This window comes from Meriones unguiculatus, chromosome 4, assembly GCF_030254825.1.
Source record: "Meriones unguiculatus strain TT.TT164.6M chromosome 4, Bangor_MerUng_6.1, whole genome shotgun sequence".
NCBI lineage: Eukaryota > Metazoa > Chordata > Mammalia > Rodentia > Muridae > Meriones > Meriones unguiculatus.
Window position 1 is genome coordinate 117,448,789 of NC_083352.1, and position 20,942 is coordinate 117,469,730.

At 39.1% G+C, this 20,942-nt stretch overlaps 1 protein-coding gene across 17 annotated transcripts in view; it reads left to right on the forward strand.

Annotated features, from left to right (window-relative positions):
- Ptprt (protein tyrosine phosphatase receptor type T) overlaps positions 1-20,942 on the forward strand; it is a 1,127,865-nt gene that overhangs the window by 856,072 nt on the left and 250,851 nt on the right. For all 17 annotated transcript variants that reach the window (XM_060382888.1, XM_060382893.1, XM_060382885.1 and 14 more), the window contains exon 12: positions 15,845-16,118. In XM_060382888.1, the coding sequence (XP_060238871.1) occupies positions 15,845-16,118 (274 nt within the window). The remainder of the gene's footprint in view (positions 1-15,844; positions 16,119-20,942) is intronic.

A 20,942-nucleotide genomic window follows, 5' to 3' on the forward strand; every position in this document is an offset into this window, starting at 1 on the left:
CAGTACCCTTACTCACCGAGATGACGTATTAATGTGTGTGTGTGTGTGTGTGTGTGTGTGTGCCCTTGTCATTCTTGCTCTCCACACTACTGCAATCTTGCGAGTATTAACATGTTCTCCCTCAGCTGTGTTTTAAGGCATAGCCTCTTATAATTTGTTGTTTTGCTTTCTTTTCTTGAACTCGGATCCCAGCACTTGAGAGATGATTGCAGGTGGAGTGGCTGCACTTGGAAGATGGTTCTTTTGAGGAAAGTGATCCTCATGTATGAGGACCTGAGTTCAGTCTCCATCACTGACATAAAAGACCCAGCTCTGGCAGGTTTGCCTATAAACTCCACACTGGGGAGGCAGAATCGGAAGGAACTCTGGAGTCTGCTTACCTGCCAACTAGCTAAACCCATGAGCTCCAGGTCCAGGGAGAAACCCTGTCTCACAAACTAAGGTAGAAAGTGAGTAAAGAAAAATGCCAGATTTGACCTCTGACCTCCAGCCTATTCCTAAATATGCACAGGTGAAAACATGCCCGTATGCACACGTGCACACACAAACACACACAGGAAACCTCACGACTGCCTCTGCACAAGTTCTTCTTTTCTTTTGATTTCACACCTGTAAGGATGTTCTGAGCCGGCATCCACATACCCTTCCTTGAGGTTTACCACCGAAGAACACTTTGCTTTATTTACCTTCTCGTCTCAGGTGGGTGCTGAAGGGTTTGAGGGCAAGCAGAGGCAATCATGACACTTGAAGGCCTTCAGTCTGTATATTTCAAAGGGAAAGTCTCTTATACACACCATACAGTCATTACACTCAGGAAATTTTAACTTGACATGACCCTAGCATCTAATTCTATAGTGCATATCCCAATTTCCTCAATTAAATGGCCCTTAAATTTTCAGTGGGACCCAGTCAAGAGCTATACATTGCATACATTGTTGGCATGGGCGTCTTGACATGTATTAATAAGTAATGAACAATTAGATTATAATGAGTTTCACATATGTGGTGAGGTCTGAAGTTTGATGTAGTTTTAAAAAAATAATAATTATGGAAATCTCACCAATTTCTATACATAAAACTCCTTTCCTCTCTCTGTCTCTCCCCATTCTCTCTCTCTCTCTCTCTCTCTCTCTCTCTCTCTCTCTCTCACACACACACACACACACACACACACACACACACTTCTCAATTTCACTTTAACCCATATTCTGCTACTGTGGCTTAATTATTGTAACGCCATCTTATGTTTTAATAAATAGCAGTGATTTTACACTATCATCCATTCCCCCTTTTCAAAGAAAATAAGTTTTGAACTATATTTGTTATTATAAAGAAGCAAAAAAATTTTATTGGAATTGCCAAATTAGGGTCATCTACATTATTAAGCCTCAGGATATCTGGCCCATGTTTTATCGGTTTGCATTTTGCCGAGAAAAGTGACACATCAATTTGGGAGAATCCACAGCTCCAAGGCACGTGATGCTTCACACAGCACTTCCATATTTCTGTCCATTTATTCATCTTTGGTTCAGCACAGTTATTTAACACCCATTCTGCCAAGCCCCAGGCTAGTGGTTGGAGATAGTCTTTTATATCATCTTGTAGAAAGCACTTTTCACTAATGTCATTCTTGTGTGTTTCTTGTTTTATTCAGAGCTGGAGCTATATTAGTGGACCTTCTAAAAGCATTTCCCCACACCATCCTTTCCTCTGTTTTCCAAGTGTGCGGTTTGTTTATCTCATCTTAAATAAAACTACTTTACTGGGTTCTTTCATTAATTTTAGAAGTCTTTGAACTTTCCAATAGATTAGATCACAGTCATATTATCTACAAGTGACAATGAATTATTTTCTTCCTTAAGATGTGTATCTCCTGTCTTGTGTCTTATTGTGTTGATCAGAATTATCCCATTTTTAAATGCAAGAGACATGACTCACTCAGCATATCAGACAGAGTAAAAGACAGACCTAAAGGTAAAACTTCCATCTTGTTTTCTTTGTGTTTCTATTTAGAATACTTAACTTAATCACCTACCCAAATAACACCAATCTATCCAGTTGAATTGTCCCCAAGAAAAAGTTGACATTTTCTGGGCTTACAATATGTCATTTCTAAAAAGATTTATTTTTGTATGCTTCTTTTTATTGAAGACAATTTTATACACTATATTTTGATCGATGTTTCCCCTCCCTCCAACTCCTTGTTGCTCCTCCCTACCCACCCACCATCAAACCTTCCTTCTCTCTTTAGAAAACAGGCAAATAAGCAAACAAATAAAAACTAGAAGGAAAGAAAGAGAGAAAGACCACAAGGCAGACAGACAGACAGAGAGAAGAAGAAAGAATAAAACATACACACACACACATCATGAAAACACAAAATCAGAAACCATAACATACAAGCAAAGGATCAGTAAAACACAAAATGTGCAAACAGAACAATATGAAAAAAAAAACAGTCTACAAAAAATTTAAAAAGTTCATCTTGCGTTGGCCATCTTCTGCTGTGTATGAAGTCTACGTTCAAGTGTGGTTAATGAACCCAGTGAGAAGCCTTTGCAGATTTTTTTTCTTTGCAATTTAATGGGGACTCCACCCAAACTTGACTCTCTTCCCATTCTACCTCCATTTCCTGAGGACTGTACTGAATCTTGGTGCAGACCCAGTTTTCCTCCTTGATGGCTTCTCAGACCTCCCATCTAGCCCATTCCCATTCCTTTGTGTTACACCCCAATTCCTAGAAACACTTTCTACCTGGGACTGTCAGTGAGCATGCCAGGCTAGGACATAGGTAGATGGTTCACATTATCTTTCCTGTCTTCCATTATATCTCTCCATTCTCACCTTTAGCCCTGTAACAACCTGCCTTCAGGTACCTCTCCTGCCATGTCAATTAAATTCATTGACATTCTAACTCTTGGTACAAACCCAGGGTCCTCATAGCCCTTTCATCCCTGTCTTTCCAGATCATTTAGTTCATGTGCATGTCTTTTGCACGCATGAGTGTATGTGTACCCTGGCTGTGCCTCATGCTTGTGATGGCAGCACAGTCCATCGTTGGATCACCTCAACCTGGAGGTATAGATAGTTGTGAGTTTTTGCCATGTGGGCGCTAAAATCTAAACTTCTGGAAAAACTTCAAATGTTCTTAACCTCTGAGCCAACTCTGCAGACCTTGATAGTGCTTTCTTACAGAGCCTAGATCTGCTAGAACACCATGGGAAATGATAGACGGCAAAGTTAAGCAGGAAATTGTAGTTTGGGGTTACTTTGTGATACAGTAATCACATAAAGCTTTGTCATCAGAAAGGAAGGAGTAGAGTTGCATATTTCTAAAGGCCTTGACATAGGAGCATGTCTGTGAGATCCAAGAAACAACACATACCAGTGCACTTGGAGGACTGAAAAGGTAAAGTGAGAATTTTTAGCAGTGGGTCTTGTAGATACTACAAGAACATTGCCATTTGCTCTGATTAAGATGGAAGGCAAAGTGGAGGTTCAGTGAGAGGGACAGAGGTGGCAGTCATGACCTTGTCATGTTTCTGAGGAGTCCCAATAGACACTGTTTTGAGAGTAAATCCTCGGGGGCACAGATGAAGGACAGAAATTAATAGAAAGTTATTGCAATAACCTTAATCCAGAGATAATGGGAGTAAGTTCAGAGATGCAGCTGTAGATGTGGGGAAAGGTGGTGGGATTGGGGATATACTGATAGAAAACCACAGGATTGCTAAAGAGTGGATGTGGTATTGTAAAATAAAGAAAATCTCTACTTGAAGAAAAATGCATGAGAACAATGGCTGAGACTCCAATATTTGTCCAAAATGCCCTAACTATGGTGTTCGGTAAAGACTGGCCATATATTTTCTACATCTTGGAGACAGGGAACGAGTATCAGGCCTCATCTGCAAACTGGAATAACTTACCTGAACTCTTAGGTGAAATTGCCACAGTTTCTCTGATTTTTTTTAAGCACGTATTTTCTTTCTCTGAATTCATATAAAAAATCCACTTTTGTTAAATTCATCACTGTAATTCAATCACAGGTGAAGTGTTCAAATGGAATAGCAAACACGTTTCTGTTGTCTAATTCACTAGCACACTCATCACAAACTCACCTGTGGTGAATAGTTCAGCCAACTTGCATAGAGGGCTTTCGGAAAAACACTTTCTAGACCTGCTATCTAATTTAGTCTTTGCAGAGCACAATAGGCTCCCTGTCATTAATATATATATATATATATACACACACACATATATATATAATATCTAATCAATAAATACCTGACAAATATGTATATGAAAGATAGGCAGATGGGGTGATTGTTCACAGGGCTAGTCAGAAGCCAAGAGAAGATGCGCCCCAACAAAGGAGAAACACTCTTTCTAATTCCCTTCTGTCATCTCAGTACTATTTTGACTAGGCAAATAGAGAATAAAACCCAGAATATCCAGCGTCTTGAAATAAAGGTTGGCTAACTAAGACATACTGTAAATTTCAGCTCTGTAGTTCCAACTGACCTTTAATGTGGGGAATGAAATTGCAAAGGTAGATTCTACTGGGGATTAAAGAACTCAACTTGTTTCTTAGCCCATCTTGTTCAGTAACACAAATCATTTATCACAGCATTTCTGCATTAAAAATTGTGCACAGTTGTAGGCAAAGCATAGACTTTAGAAGGGAGAAAGACTATCTGAGGTTACTCATTCCATTTTTCTCACCTAACAGCCCTATGGTGGTCCAATTTATGTCCCATTTACCTATTCAAAGTGAATAAAACAATGGTTTCCAGTGAATGGATAAAGTTGGGTAGACATCACCCCAAAAGTATCTCAGTATTTCCATCTGATCATAAGACCCCTTCTGCACATATGTAGTTGTTCCTGTCCCCATTCCTAGTCCCAAACAATAACACATCTGAGTTCTGTCCCTATAAATGTGTCTTTTCCCGGTGTTTCCTATGACAGGAGTCCTACACTAGGCGCCTTGCGCATCAGGCTTCTCGTATTTAGTATAGTGCTTCTGAGCTCCTTCTACATAGACTATATCAGGGGTTTCTGTTGTTGCTGCTGTTATAAAAACACTACATTGTGTAGGTACAAATACCACACCTGCTATTTGTCCACTTGCTGGCTGATGGACATGTAGCTTGTTTTATATGGTCATGTCGATGCACACAGTTACATGCTTTTGTGAGTTCTTACGTATCTTCATTTCTCATGGATAGATTTCTAGGGATTTCTACCAGTCTAGATGACTTGGTAGTTTAAAGCTGACATTTAAAGGACTTCCAGACTTTTCTTGCCCAAATGGCTCTACTATGGTCCCAGCTTTTCCATCCTTGCAAACAATTGTCAGTACTCTGACTAATAATACTCTAGTGGGTAGATGGAGTAGCTTATCATCATTATCTTGATTTATACTTCCTTATATGATTAATGATGCTGATCATCTTTTCATTAGCTTATTAGTCATTTGTACTTCAAGGATATCTGCGTTTTTCAATGGGGCTGTTTGCCTTCTTGTGTACAGAATGGTAATGGATCACTATATGTGTTAGACATGTGTCTTATGCATAAGAGTTAGAATTGTTTTCACTAAAATATGGCTTCTGTTTTAACTTTCATAATAGTGTTTTCAACACCATTGTTTAAAGTAACCTAATCATAATAGTTTATATTTTTCCCCCAGAAATAGATCATTGTTTTGGTGTTACATTTATATTTTATTGCACTAGTCTGAGATCATGAAGATTTTCTCTTTTATCCTGAAAATTTTGTAGTATGAGCTCATCCATTTAGGTTTATAATCCATTTTCTGTTAGTTCTTGTGGGCAGTGTAAATTTAGATTTTTTTTGCAAGTGGATATTCAATTGACCCAGCCTCATTTGCTGAAAAGGATGTCTTATTACTGTTGAATTGTCTTTGTCAGGAATCAATGGATCCTAAATATGGAATTTATTTCAGAACTTTCAGTTCTCTTTTATTGATCTATATGTCTATCCTTCTGCCAGCATCTAATGGTATTGATTTTCATAACTTATAAAATTGGGAACTGTAGGCTCTGCAATACTGTTGTGAGCTTTTTTTTCTAATTGTTTTGTCCATTGTGGCCATTGCATTTCCAAATGTCTGTGTGTGTGTGTGTGTGTGTGTGTGTGTGTGTGTGTGTGTGTGACACTTTCTAGATTTGCAAAGTCTCCGATGATTCTTCTGTTACTCAGCTTTCTGTTTCTGTAACAAAATATCTGAGATAAACAGTGCAAGGGAGGAAATTTTTATTGTGGCTCATAGTTTCCGGAATTTCATTCGCTTTCACTTGTCACTATTGCCTCTGTGCCTCTAATGGAGTGGATGGAAGATGGCAGGGGACATGTGTTAGGACAAACATGCAGAAGGCAGAAAGAGTAAAAAAGGAGCGAGGACAGGATTTCCTTTCTAGTGTAGGTAGTCAGCATTCTGTGTTCTTCACTGGGCCTCAAATTCCCACCACTGACAAATAACACCATCAGATTACTAGTCCACCAGTAAATCAGTCCACTAATGATGGCAGAATCTTGTGATCCACTGTCCTTCACAAAGTCTCGACCCTGATCTTCACTGGGGATCAAGCCTCCAACACACAAGCCTTTGGGGGCCATTCCTGATCTGAATGGTGAAATTATGCCGGTAATTACACTGCATATCCAGATGCAGGAAGAGAGAATTGTAATCTTAAGAATACTGACCGTTTCATACATGGACATGGGATTTCTATTTACCTACATATTCTTTAATTATTTTTACTTTCTGTCATCTAAGTATTTCATTTATTTTGTTAATATTTTCTTAGTATTGTGATGTTATTTTGAGTAGACATATTTATTTAATTTCATTTTTAAAATGCTTTTATCTGATGATGAAATTATCATCTAATTTTACATATTGCAGTTTAATATTTTAATTTTGTTGAAGTCATTTATAAGTTTTAGTTGGTATATGTGTGTATGAAATCTCTCCATACGAAATCATATCATCTTCATATAAAGTACTTTCTTGCTTACTTTGCATACTTGGTGCTACAAAATAATTGATATAATTAATTGAGATAGTTAAATTTGCCCCCATGCTACTGACTAAATTCTCCACTTTGCATTGATCAGAAATCCTTACTTTAAAAGTCTTTTCCCCTGGAATGTGATGCTAACTTTACTTGCCTCTGAGATGACATTTATCAGGTTGAAAAATTCCTTTCTATCCTTTTTTCCTTTCTGTGATATTTTTATCATAAATATGTATTATATTTTATCATTTTCTGCAACTGTTGAGATGATTATGGGATTTCTGACCTTTATTCTGTTAATGTGCTATACTGCATTCATTAAAGTTCCAATATTAAGCCAACTGGCATTGCTGAAATAAATTTCATTAAGCTACAAGATAAAAAATCCTTTCTTTATATAGGAGTGGGGTCTATGTACTAATATTTGGTTATATATTCATCAGCAACAATAATGATGCCATTGTCTCTTATTGTAATATTTCTCTGGGTTTGATATTGAGGTCAGGTCATAGGAGTTGTATTGTTATGATGGTTACCTTTGATTTCATCATGGTTGGATTGAGAACTAGCCATGAGATTAAGAAAGCACACCTCTGAGTGTGTCAAATGGAGGTGCTTCCAGGAAGCATGATTGAGGAGGTCTTCCTAGAATGTGAGGACATTATAGTTTAGACTGTAGATCTGGATGGAATAAAAGAGAGAAAAGCAGCTGCTACAAGCATTCTTTCTCTCTCCTTCTTGGTTGCCATGATGTGAGCTGCTCTGTTCCAACATACCTCTCCAGCCATGGTGGACTGATATTTCTAAAACCATGACCATGTTCCTTAACTGTTTCTCTCAAGATTTGTCACAGTAGCAAAAGTCAGAGTAACAAAGATTCAGTCACTCTTCTTCTATTTTTTATATAGACTTGCACAAATTTCAACTACTGTTCATTAAATATTCCTGAATATAGTTGTCATGTGACCAGCTGGTCTCCTAATCTTGCCTACATGCCTTACATACCTGCTTCTCTTTGACACATCCAGGGTTATAGTGCTAAGCAATATTAGAACTATTTGAACATATGCACTGTAGCAGTTGATCTGATAATTGAAGTAGCTATCTATTGCCTGGTAGTGGGTAGGTACCATAATAGAGTAGATACATTTGATGAAGGGAACATTCATATTTTAGGTGGGATAGATAAGGACAATGCAAATTTTAATTATGCTCCTTAGGGTGCCAAACAGTTAAAATGTATGGATTATTTAATTTTAGAATTTTTCATTTAACATTTTCAGGCTACAGTTGATCATGAGTAACTGAGATAATTAAAGGCAAATCAATAAAATAAGAGAAACCAGTATATGTGCAATCCAATGAAGCTGGCTATACTCTGCATGTCTATAAAGACTTTCCACTGTTGATTTTCAGTACTAAGTCAGAGATTGTTCATGAAAAAAAAAAGCTAAAATATTCATCAACATTTTCCTAAATAATTGTTTCAGTAATTGGCTAAGGTAAATCCATTTTCTCTTTCACTTTCCAAATTTATAAAATGGTGTTGTATTTTTCTAAACAAAAATAATTACTTTAAAAGCCAAAGTGATAAGGCAAATGATTTTACTGTTACTGAAAGCCATAATAAACACACAGGCTTCTGGGATCAGAGTGCACTCCCATCTTAGCTCAAGAGCTCGAACAGTATCATCTCTGTAAGAAACTGAATACTGTATACTTCAAGTAAAAATGATAATATCTACCTGACAGAGTTTCTGTGAAGGTCAAATAAGATAATAGCCAGAATACACATGGGTGGGATTTAGTAAACGCTCAATAAACATTTTCTGTAGATGAAGGAATCTTTTCAGCACAAGGTACTGATGCTTAGGAAAAGAAAGTTGATAGAGATATATGAGTACGAAGGAAGGGGAAATCTACTCTCACTCACCAGTTAAGAGAAGTTCCTCAGAAAGAATGAGATTTGGTCTGGGGCCTTCTTGATTGGATGAGTAATTATCAGCATGCAGAAGGAGCAAGTGGACAGATGGGAAGAGCATATTGAACCTATGTGAGAACCAAAGTGTGATGGCATTACCCAGTAACCTCAGATCTCAGGGAGGTGCTCCTGAGGGACTATGAGTTGCAGGCTACTGTGAAGAACATAAAGTAAATCTCTCAAAATAAAAAAAAGAAAGAAAGGAGGGAACAGAAGGTGAAGGATGGGAGGACAAAAACAAGGGTTGTTTTTGAAACCACTTTCTAAATTTAAATTCTGTTATGTAAATTTATTTATTTTTGTTTGTTTTGTTTTCTAAGAAAAAGTCTTATGCAGGCTAGGCTGGCTTCGAACCTCTTATGTAGCTGACCCTTGCCTTGAATTAACCCTCCCTTTTCATCCGCCCAAGTACCTGGATTGCGAGTGTGAGCCACCAAACATGAAAGTTCATTTCTTTTACAAATCCTTGGTTAACAAGTTTTATGTTATCAGGGTATTAAAAGAGATGAAGGAGACAGCAAGGTCTCAAACATAGATAGATAGATAGATAGATAGATAGATAGATAGATAGATAGATAGATAGATAGATAGATAGATAGAAAATAAAGCAAGACAATGACCCAAGATATGGTGAACAGACTTTTAGTTGTCAACTTTAGTGAACTTGGAGTGCCCCATATTGGCAATGTTAAGTAAGTGATGATGCAAAAAACGGATCATCCTGGGTTTATAGAAAGGTAAATGCTGGAATCACCTGGGTTTTAGCTTCATAGCTATGTCCTAGAAGTATTTTGAAGGCTTAAACAATATTGATGCTGAGATCCCATTCTTACAGATTCTGGTTCATTTGGCCTGGGGTGAGGAATAACCAAGGAATTACCTTTTCAAGCCTATAGGTGATTATAATGTGAAGCTAAAGGTAGAGCTACTGAGCTGAAGCAGGCTGGTTAGGAATCTGAGATGACTTTTTTCTTGACCTCTCTTGAAGCCTTAGTGGTGGAGAAACCACACTGATTTTTTTATGGTTATCATGAAACTCCACTGCATGGGGAATGGAAACAAAAGTCGAACTCTGATTTCATCCAGGTCTCAGTGCTACCAAATCTCCAGGTGTATAGACCTTCTACTTTAGTTTCTTTATATTAAAAAGTACATAAAACTGGGATTGGAAAGGGACATGGGTTTGTTTCAGTATGAACAAATCAGAGTGAGAAGGAAACTAGTCATAGCATTCCTGTTTATGTAAATAACTAGAAAAGAAATAGAAGATATACCTACAAGATAATTTCACCAGTCCTTACCTAGAGAAAAATGGCTTGGCCTCGGGTCATCTCCATTTTCTCCATTCTCTATTTCATAGATGACTTTATATTCAAATCTAGATTTGAGGCAGATTTCAGGCGTAATTGGCCAGCAAGTTTTTATAGGACTTTGTCTCAAATAATGAAGTAGAGAGTTATTGAAGAAGATATTTGATGCCAAATTCTGACTTCTATATGCATGTAAATACATGTGCACGTCCACATACATGAACACATACACGTGCAAGCCACACAGATACACACACAGAGAGAGAGAGAGAGAGAGAAAGATGGAGGAGGAATACACGAGTCTTTCTTTAAATCTTAATGGTGTACACCTATAATCCCAACACTTGGGATGTAGACATAAGAGGATCAAGAGTTTAAAGTCATCCTTAGCTATGTAGTGAGTTTAAGGCCAGCTTGAACAATTGAAAAATCATGCTTCAAAAACAGGAAGGAAAGAGGAGGAGGGGAGGGGAGGGGAGGGAAGGGGAGGGGAGGGGAGGGGAGGGGAGGGAAGATTGCAATACTACCTCTGTCCAGTCTCCAGGCTGTTCTCTTAGCATTGGATCACTGTTTTAGACGTTGTTTAAAAGCGTCCTGTAGGACACACTGCTGTTCTCCGTAGATTTGCCGTGACCCCTTTCCTATGCTGTGCCAGTCTTCCAGGTGCTGTGTGCATTGATGTAATGATTCTCAGGTGTGACCTGCTTTAGAGAGCTGTTATTTGGCACCTAGGGACTCATTGTCTGACCCACATAAATGGTTGGGAAAGCCTGAGAAAGCCAAGATCTGAAAACAGATTGCATTTGGAGGTTCAAAGACCTTGGCTTGAGATTTTGGGATATTGGGCTGAGACCAGTATTTCAGGATTTCACCTGATAGCACACTCCAGGTTGGCTCACCCACTTTTCTCTCCTGTTTCTCTCCCTTACCATTTTATTTTGGAATGATTTCTATAACACACCACTTGACTTGGAGTCTTTCCCTGGAGGAATATGAAATAACACATGTCTTTTTCTGGGAGAGCATGGACCAAAATGTGCACCTGCCTAAAGCTGGGCAATTTTCACCTGGGAATAGAAGCCTACTTTCCATCTGTTAGCTGAATCAACATCTCGAATGGGTATTACATCTGTCTGCTAGGCATCTGCCCCACATACAGAAAAGTTGGCACTGGAAATTTTAATAATAGCAAGGTGACTGTGTCTCATCAAAGGAATCAGGTGAGAGGTATGAGTCCCTATCTAAACTTTTTGCTTTGGCATCATAAATAGCAGTATGTCCAAGTGGCCATGTTTCCCAAAGCTTCTTGTGGAGTCCTGTAGGTTCCACGTGGAAGATCTTGGGACTTGGTCCTAGAGTGGAATGTTGTTGCCTCAAATGGGAGGAGGTGCTGAAATGGAGAGTGCACACTCTTGCTGATGTTCTAGCCATTACTTTATAGTGAAGATGGAGTTAGGACACAGCATGGCCTTCAGAGCCCTCATGGGAAGACCCCCAGAGCAAGCCATGCAAAGAAAACATTACAAATGCCCATCTTCACATTGGGAGAGACAGAAGTCAGCACTGGAAATGAATGCTGCATGAGGAAATGTATCTTGAACTACTTTATTCTTCTTTTCTTAAGACACCAAGATTTTCATATTAAAATGTCCCCACTGCAAACAACCCTGAGTAGTTGCAACCACTTATACAAGGTTGGAGATATGACTTCAGAGTGGGTTATTCTCATTTAGGCATGTATTTATCATTACCAGAGAAGTGAAGGCAGTATGTGTTTGAGAATGGTGAGAATAAAGTTTCTGTAGGAAACAGTCACAATAGACGTGCCCCTGTCTCTCTCCTCCACCACTTCCCTTCTCTCTGTGTCACTGTGCTGCTCTTTCTCCCCTGGTTGTTGAGAAGAGATGGATGAACTGGCAGACAGATTCATCTGACTAAAAGGTTTATAGCTTTCTGGTGACACTTGCAGTTTATCTCTGAATGGATAAGCTGCAGATGCGGTGGGCCCCTGGGAACTGCTGAATTTGCTTCCACACAGTAATCCCAATCATATGTGTACCATATGTTGACTCCATAGCTTAACCTCTAAAATGTCCTTATTCTCTCCCTCTCTGTGATTTCATACGAGGTAGAATACAAACTAAGCAGTTTAGGCCATCAACTTTAAAAAAAAATGCTCAGGTGTCCCTTTGTGCATTGTGTTGGTTTATGGGAAAAGAACATTTTTAAAAGGAACTTGGCTGTGAAGGAGGTCTGAGCTGCTTTTGCTGAATTGACACTCATAGATCACTGAACTCTCAGGTTTATCCTCATCCCTTCAACCTGATTATTCCAGAGCCGCTTGTCAATTCAAGCAGACTTAACAGCTAGATAGAGAGGATGGCATTAAGTCTCTGGTGATGCGGCACTTTCTTTCACCAGCCTTGAACAACTGAATGTCCAGAATGCAGCAATGACCCGTGTTCTTGGCTCATCACAGCTTCATTCTCATGGTAGTGATAGGGCAGTACATGAAGCCATCCTTGGGCTCTTCTTGATCCAGCCTATCACAGGATAGTCCAGGAGAGTAGTAAGTGATTCTAGGAGGAAAATACAGTTCTTGAGAGCCTCCAAAGGCTTTGGGGTCTTAATTGATTAACCAAGGATGAAGAAGAGATTCTTCTTCAGAAAAAGATTAGCTAAGAAACCAAGACAAAGGTCTTATCTTGTGGACATTGTTAAGAATAGAGGAGAGAAGCAGACTATATCTTAGGAGAAAGCAGGGGCTCACAGCTCTTTTCAAGGTTTATAGGAGTGAATTAGTTGGATACAGATCAGGATAGGAAAATTGACTAGAAGGCATCTTACCTAAATCCAGTGTGTAGTATTGTTAGATTCTATTGCTAGGTTCAGTAGGAAACCTAAGAGACTGTGTAGTTCTTCTTTTACTTTCCTTAATGATCAGAGGCCCTTGAATAAAGGACTCTCAATTAATCAAGCTGTCATTAGCACTCTTAACAGATGCAAAACTTTACTTAAGGCTGTTGTTACATAAAGAGCAATGTGTGTCTTCACAAATTTTTGCATTCACCCATCTACTCCTGTTCATGTTTTTTAGATCCGGGTCTTTGGTGTTTCTGCTATTTGGTAGTAACTAAGTTTAGCTGATAAACATTGCGCTATTTCATTCAAGAAAGACTCCAGAGATGAAAATGGAATAAATTTAAATCATAGTTTATGTATCGAATAGATTCACTTGGATTTATGGGCATAGAAGGCTTTCACACATGCCCAGTCACATGGAACTCTTGAAGCACTCAGATATCATCCACGTTTCTTTTGGGGCCCATATACTCACCTGCATTCATCTATATATTGCCTTAATTTTTATCAATTGATCCAGTAATCTGTGAGTGCATGATATGTGATGGGAGTATCATATCAGAGAACAACTCATAGAGTCAATCATCCCCTTCCATATTTACGTGAGTTCCAGAGCTCAAACTCAAGTCAGCAGGCATGCCGGCAAATGCCCTATATTCCTGTACCATCTCAGCAGCTCTGGGCATCACTCTCGTGTAGTGAGACACTCGGGTGCTGTAGATTCTCATCTGGACGTTGTATTGCTCAGCTGCAGTGTGCACTTCCTGTGACACTGACCACATTCACTCCTATGTCACGTTTACATTCTCTGGACAGCTAGGCTCTCCTTCAGAGGTGCACAAAAGACAACAGACTTGTCATATCTACCCAAATGCCTTATTCATCCAAGTGGTCACTCACTCACGGGCTTCTTATTTGCATGAATCAGCATCTTTGTGTTCAGAGAAAAGTAAGGACTATTTGCCCCAACAGTGGCACTACATGTTCTTGGAAGGAGTTCCTTCGTAGCCTTTGTTCAACTTAATTCAATAGTCCTGGCCTCTGTATTTTACCCAGATCATGATTTGTAATCCAGTGTCCTTGGATAGATAATCTAACTGGACAGTTGAAGCCTATGCTATCCTGTTTTCATAAAGCATGTGGTATGTTATGTTTAAATGATGGGAACATTGCTACAATCACCTCACTAATTCACATACATTTTAACACTTCTCAGACAATTGGTCTTCTGTCATAGATCATGTATCTCACAGTAGAACTGAATCCTTCTAAAAGGTGTTTGTTTAAGAAAAAGACATGGTGAACACTCCAAAGGATAAGGACTTTTTATCCAATTCAACAACTTTTGAGTACTTTCACAAAAAGAATCTGTATGCTTGGCATACAGTTGGTATTCAGTAAAGGCTGTCATCTCTCTGCACACACTTACACCTCCTTATATCTTAGTTGAAGGGATGATAAGAGACTACTTGGCAGGCACCCCTGGGAATCACTGTTTGCCCTTATTAAAGTTTCTGTATCCATCCAGATTTGGCTTCCTGCTTGTTTTCAACTTCAATTAAATCCACTTTGATTCATTTCAACAAATGTTCATTGATCACTTAGAGTTAGGCATGCACCTCTTGGGCACTGTGTGAATGTGGCGGGAAAGGGGATAGAATGGTTCAGAGATAACTAGGCCACAATCTCACTTTTGCTGAGGATATAATCGAGCCAGCAAGGCATGTGCCTCAACTCATGCTTTTGCAAAATCAATTCAACAATGATGAATGGGTTGGGAATAATACATTCTGGACAGAGCTAGACAAGCTTCTTCATGGAGTAAATATAAAAAATCATGGTAATATCGGAAGTCTTTTATAGGCAGAGATGTCTAGCATTGGTGGGTGTTTTAAATAGAAGAAGCACAGCTGGTAATGGAGAGGGTCAGGCATAAGGATGTTTGTATCATAGATGGGTGTCTGTAGGTGGTGAAATTAGGAGGCATCAAGTGATGATCACCTGAAGGAAAGCTGAAAGCCAAGCACAGAGAATTCAGCAGCTAATGTGAGGAGTTTAGGTTGTATAATTTGGACAAAAGAGAAACTATGGAAGTGCTGGAAGGGACATAGTATTATATGAGTGGAAGCAAAATGGATAACTAGGCAGAATGATCAAGTGAATTGGGGGCAAAGAAACGAGTTGAGTCTAGGTGGAAAGTAAGCAAGTACCTGGCCTAAGCATTAGCAATGGGAGAAAGCTGGGTCAGGTTTAACACTGCTGAGGCCTGGACCATAGAGCTTGTTAGTTGGATTGAAGAGTGAGGTCTAAATAGGTGAGATCTAAGATGAGCCAGACTCAGGATCTTGGCACTGTTCAGATGGTCTTCAAAAAGTAAATCCACCCAGAAGGAGCAGAAGGTTCAGATAGAGTAGGGGCTGAAATAAACTTTGGATATGCCTTGTATGAACTGGTATTGGGATCTTTGCATGAAGACAGATTTCTACAGAAGTATAAGGTTGAAAATCTGAAAATGGAGCGAGGATTTTTTTTTCCAGACTGAAGTGATATCATTGTCTCCTCACAAAGGAGTTATTAACACACAGTAAGTGATAGTGAGATTGCCAGTCTACAAAGTGACTCATCTACCTTTCTTCTTTCTTGTCCAGTGTTTACCAACTGGTTGTCAAGGAGGAGCGACTTCAGAAGTCCCGGAGAGCAGCTGACATCATTGAGTGTTTCTCAGTACCTGTGAGCTACCGGAATGCCTCCAACCTCGATTCTCTACACTACTTTGCTGCCGAGTTGAAGCCCTCCAACCTGCCTGTCACCCAGCCATTTACAGTGGGAGACAACAAGACCTACAATGGCTACTGGAATCCTCCCCTCTCCCCATTGAAGAGCTACAGCATCTACTTCCAGGCACTTAGCAAAGCAAATGGAGTAAGTACAACATTACTTGCCTGGTTTAGATTGCCCCCCCTTTCAAGTGCAAAGGTGGTGAGCTTTTAGAGCAGAGATGAATAAACTAAGGCCCAAGAGCCAACGCCAGCCCTCACATCTTTTGAGATTTGGAAATAATACCTCTTAATTTGCATATTACTGATCATTGCATTGATGCGTAAGAGTTGCAATATAGAAAGACATATATATGTAGATATATATATGCATATATATATATTTCAATATAGAGTTGCGAATATAAAGATTTGAGTAGTTGCAATATAAACACCGCATATATCATGAGGCTTACCTGTATGGCTTCTATTAAAATGTTTGTAAATTTCTATTAGAGTATGGAAAAGGTGCTACACTGAAGAAAATCACACAGCTTGAGTTATGAGTCTTTTATCTGTAGTTCTGATGTCTATCAGTGTCTGGATGCAGAAGGAACATGTTTTCGTTCATGTTTTGAATGATTTCTCTTATCACAACTGTGAGTCACATTCAAAAAACTTCTTTTAAAAACAAAGTAACTATGTTTGTGTCAAGTATTTCCTTGGTCCAGTAGTTGTGTCACTCAGCATAACACAGTCACAGGGCTGGAAGAAATCACAAAGGACATCCATCACCTCTCCATTTATCCCTACCTACCCCTGAATACAATAATATGCTTCAGTTACTATTAGCACATTACAGTCAATGTTTGTTAGTGCCTTCAATGACAGAGAACTTACCTTGCTGTTTTGGGGGTGACAATGTGGGGATTATGACACTAAGAAAGCTTTGTAATGTAATTATTTAATTTTTCCTTGATGGTAGCTTCTTCCAAGTATTCTTCCATTATACTTTTTAGGGGTTTATAGAGCAATACAATCACCTTTAAAGCATTTATTTCTATAGCATACAATCTTTACTACCACCCACTTACTCACTCTTAAATCACACTGATCAGGTGTGATAGTACTTTCCCATTCAGGGTGCCTTTATGGACATATTCCAGGCTTTCATAATTTACTCATCAAGTATATGATGACCACTGTCATGTGCAAATCCGTGTGGTTCAAATTATGGTTAGTATGTGCCCTTCAGGAGATTATAGATCTGTGAGGAAGCCTGAAGTATGCTGCATCATGCAGAGTCTCTACAGAAGTGACACCGTCACAGCAAACAGGGACCAAGACCAAAGCAAGAGTGGTGGCGTGTTCAGAGAACAGTTTAGTCTGTCGATAGTAACTACTGCCTGAGGAAAAAACATCCTGGACTGAGAAAATAATTAACATTTAGACTGTCCACATGCCCATTTAAATTCTACTTTGATATTTCAGTTCTGCATTTATTACTGGTTCAAGCGACACTCCTCACAGAGTGTAAAGCTACAAAGAGAGGCTGCCAGACTGCCTTCCACCTGTCCATCTGGTCCCCACTCTGCACGAAGCACTCTGATGTATTGAGCATGAAGACATAAACATGGAGAAAGGCATCTGGGGACCCTTCTTGCTTTCAGATCTCTGAATCCCACGCTGGCCCATACTGTGCTTCAGCACAGCTCTCTGATAACATATGACTCTCTCTGCTCTCAGCACATAGAGATAGAGTTGTGTTTCCAGTCTGCTAATGAGGATGAGAGCCTCTGCCCCAGTCTCATGTTACCACATGCCCACACAGTACTACTCAGGGAGCTAGCAACACACCAAGACTACTGGAGATTGATTATGCCTGGTGTTTTTCTAACCCAAAAATGACTGGCTGTGAAAGAGACATCAGGTGACACAGAACATGTAGTGGACAGTTTTCTCCTCAAATATCACTACGTAGCCCCTTCTCTGGAAGACACAGGGCTTTGACACATGGGAAAAACAAGTAGGGTATTCAAGCTGCATTTGCCCTTACACCACATCATCTGTTTTACAATTGTAGAATTGTAATTTCCAGCAAAGATACACAGCAGGGAGAGTATTGTATGCATGCTTATGCAAGTTGTTGGAGGGTGCAGTTGGCCTCACACACACAGTGAAAGGAAAAGCAGTCAGGTGTGGGCACTCAGAGTGCATTTTTCTGGCAAAGAAAACGGTACACATTGCTTAAAATTACTGTCTTTAGTATTAAGTTGTATTGAAAAAAATGAGCAAAAGGTCATAGGAACAGAGCAGCTATTCCCATTCTAACAAATCTCTGCCTGGCTCCTTTCCTATTCTGTGAATCAGAGAGGCCAGCAGACAGTGCAGTTAAACCAGGCTTTGGAGTGCGATCAGCCACAAACTCCAACAGGCACATTCATTGTTCTTAAGGAGATACATCAGGAAGACTGCTCCTTGGTACACAGAGCCACCTCCATGCCCTGCCTCTAATAAATCATTCAAAGAACAATTGACTGAGCAATGAATCAAAACAAAGAAAGCGAGAATAGAGAAGAATGGAATAAAAGACCCGTAATGAGCAGGAAACTAATTAGACATTGCATTAATGCTAAATAATCATTCCAAACACTTTACAAAACAGGAGGTTAATGTAAAAAGCAATTACTTAGAGGAAAAGCACAATGTAAAAATTAATGATTGTGATTTGGGTCCAAAATTCACTGTCATGTCAGCAAGACACTAGGCATTGGATGAAGACTGAAATATCTGAACCAAAATCTGTACTTTTCTCATATAAGATAAAAGCAAATAAATAACTACTGCTTACATGCTGGGAATTTTTGAAATCTAGTTTTAAACATACAGGTGGCCTTCCAGTAATAGAAAATAAAATAGTAACAATATGCAAAGAAACAAAGGAAAGACAAAGGAAATTATAAAGAAACATGAAAATCAGCAACTTGGATGGAAGAGAAAAACATTATATTTGGTGATATAAAGATGAAGTAATGTTATTCACTCATAAATGGGGACAATGGCTTTGATAAAGTAAAAAACAGAACCCAGCAAGATGCATCATGGTAATGTTTAAAGCAAAAGATGCGAAAAAGTCCTTTGAAACTATAGCAAATAAGGAGGGAGGGAGGGATCGTCTCTTGTTACAGAATGGGTGTAGACCAAATTGAATAATTTACTACCAGTCAGTTTCATCCCTTCCTATTCTACCTGCAAGCTTTATTCAGGACAAGGTGAGAGAATTTAGAACTCAAGAATCTTCATTCTGTGTGTATTAGGATGGTTTATCAGCTTAGAAGGTGATGGTAAATCCAAACTTTAAAATCAGACTGCCTGAATACAAAACCCTGGTGGCTGTGCAGCTTTAATTAAGCTATTAAAAGCATTAGATACGGTTGGTTAATTAAAAGAACATCTATCAAGCACACACTATTTGTCACAAAGGACAAAAAAAAAGTTGTGGAAAACTTCAGTGAGCAGACAAAATTCTCTGCCTGAATAATGTTTACATTCTAATGGGAAAGAAAACAAAATAAATAAGGGAAATAACTTACCAAGTGATGAATTACTAGTTGTAGTCATGTGGATTCATTCATTAAGTGCTGACAATTGCACAGAAGAGAAATACATTTTGTAAGTTTTGTTCTGATTATGAGTGTGTGTGTGGGGGGGCGGTTCTCCCAGCCCCATGCATGCTATGGAAATTTTTTGACCCTGGAGTCCATAACAAGATTTTCAGAGCCTCCTCAGGTGTTTGCACGAGGTTTATCCACTGGTCTGTAAGTTGAAATTTCGCCTGATTAGTGAGCTTGTGTTTTGCCCATTGATGTTTTGCCCCAGATTGATCAGCCAGCCATCTTGCAGAGAGAAAGGTAGAGCTGGTTGCATGGTGCTGTCCTTGGTGCTGGAGTGTCAGTGCCCCCACTTGGAAGTCAATCTGTATTGTAACCATATGTTTTGGATATAGCTATATAATGGCGTTTTAGAGTTGGATAGAATTTGAAGTGTCATATAATCTAGACCAGAAGAAGAAGAGAGGAAAGAGGAAAGAAGAGAGAGTGCAGCATTCTCAGCAGGGTGTCCCCATGATTACTACAATTCTATGGAGTGAAAGTTGGTTGATTCCTTTATGGGGCAGGTAAAATGATCAGAACTTTTTCCTGACATAACAAACAGTTATTTCTTCCTAAATCTTATCTCCTAGTCCCTCTGATTGCCTTGAGCAAACCAAATCTTTTTTCTATCAACCTTTCAAAGGAAGTAATATGCAGTACCCACTATCTGCCTTTAGCCATCCACCTCTTGCCTTGCTATAGGACATGCAGCTCTTCTGCTCTCTACATCTCTCTCATCAGTTTCTTTGTTTTTTGATGCTTGTATTCTTTTTTCCAATGACTACTAAAGAGGAATTTTAATTCAGAGCATGGCTGATCTGGCAAGAGATCACATCCAAAGACCTTCTAGGTCTGTGTGATCTGGCTAGAATTAAAAACACACCTTTAATCCAGCTGATAGGGGCAAGCAGATTTGAGTTCAAGACCAGCCTGTTTCAACAAAACAGAGCAAGTTTCAATAAAAGAAAAGCGTAGGTCCAGGAATGGTGGTACACACCTTTAATCCAAAACAATGAAGGTAAAGTTAATTTGTAGAAGGAAACACCCATGTTTGAAAGTCATGTCTAATTGAGTGGCAGAAAAAGCGATGAATCATAGAAAATTTTGACAGAATAGGATACACTCAATTCTCACAAGAAGAGATTAAAAAGGTGAAGCTACTTAAGGGGAATGCACAGAGAGAGGAGGCAGTTTTACAGGGACAGAAATAGGGACAGTTTGCAGAGAGAGAGAGCTCAGATGAAGACAAAATGATAATGAGAAGGAGCCAGGAGATTAGAAAAGTTTGCTGAGGCCAAGCTCAGCAATTCAGAGTCCAAGAGAAAAAGCCATACTGA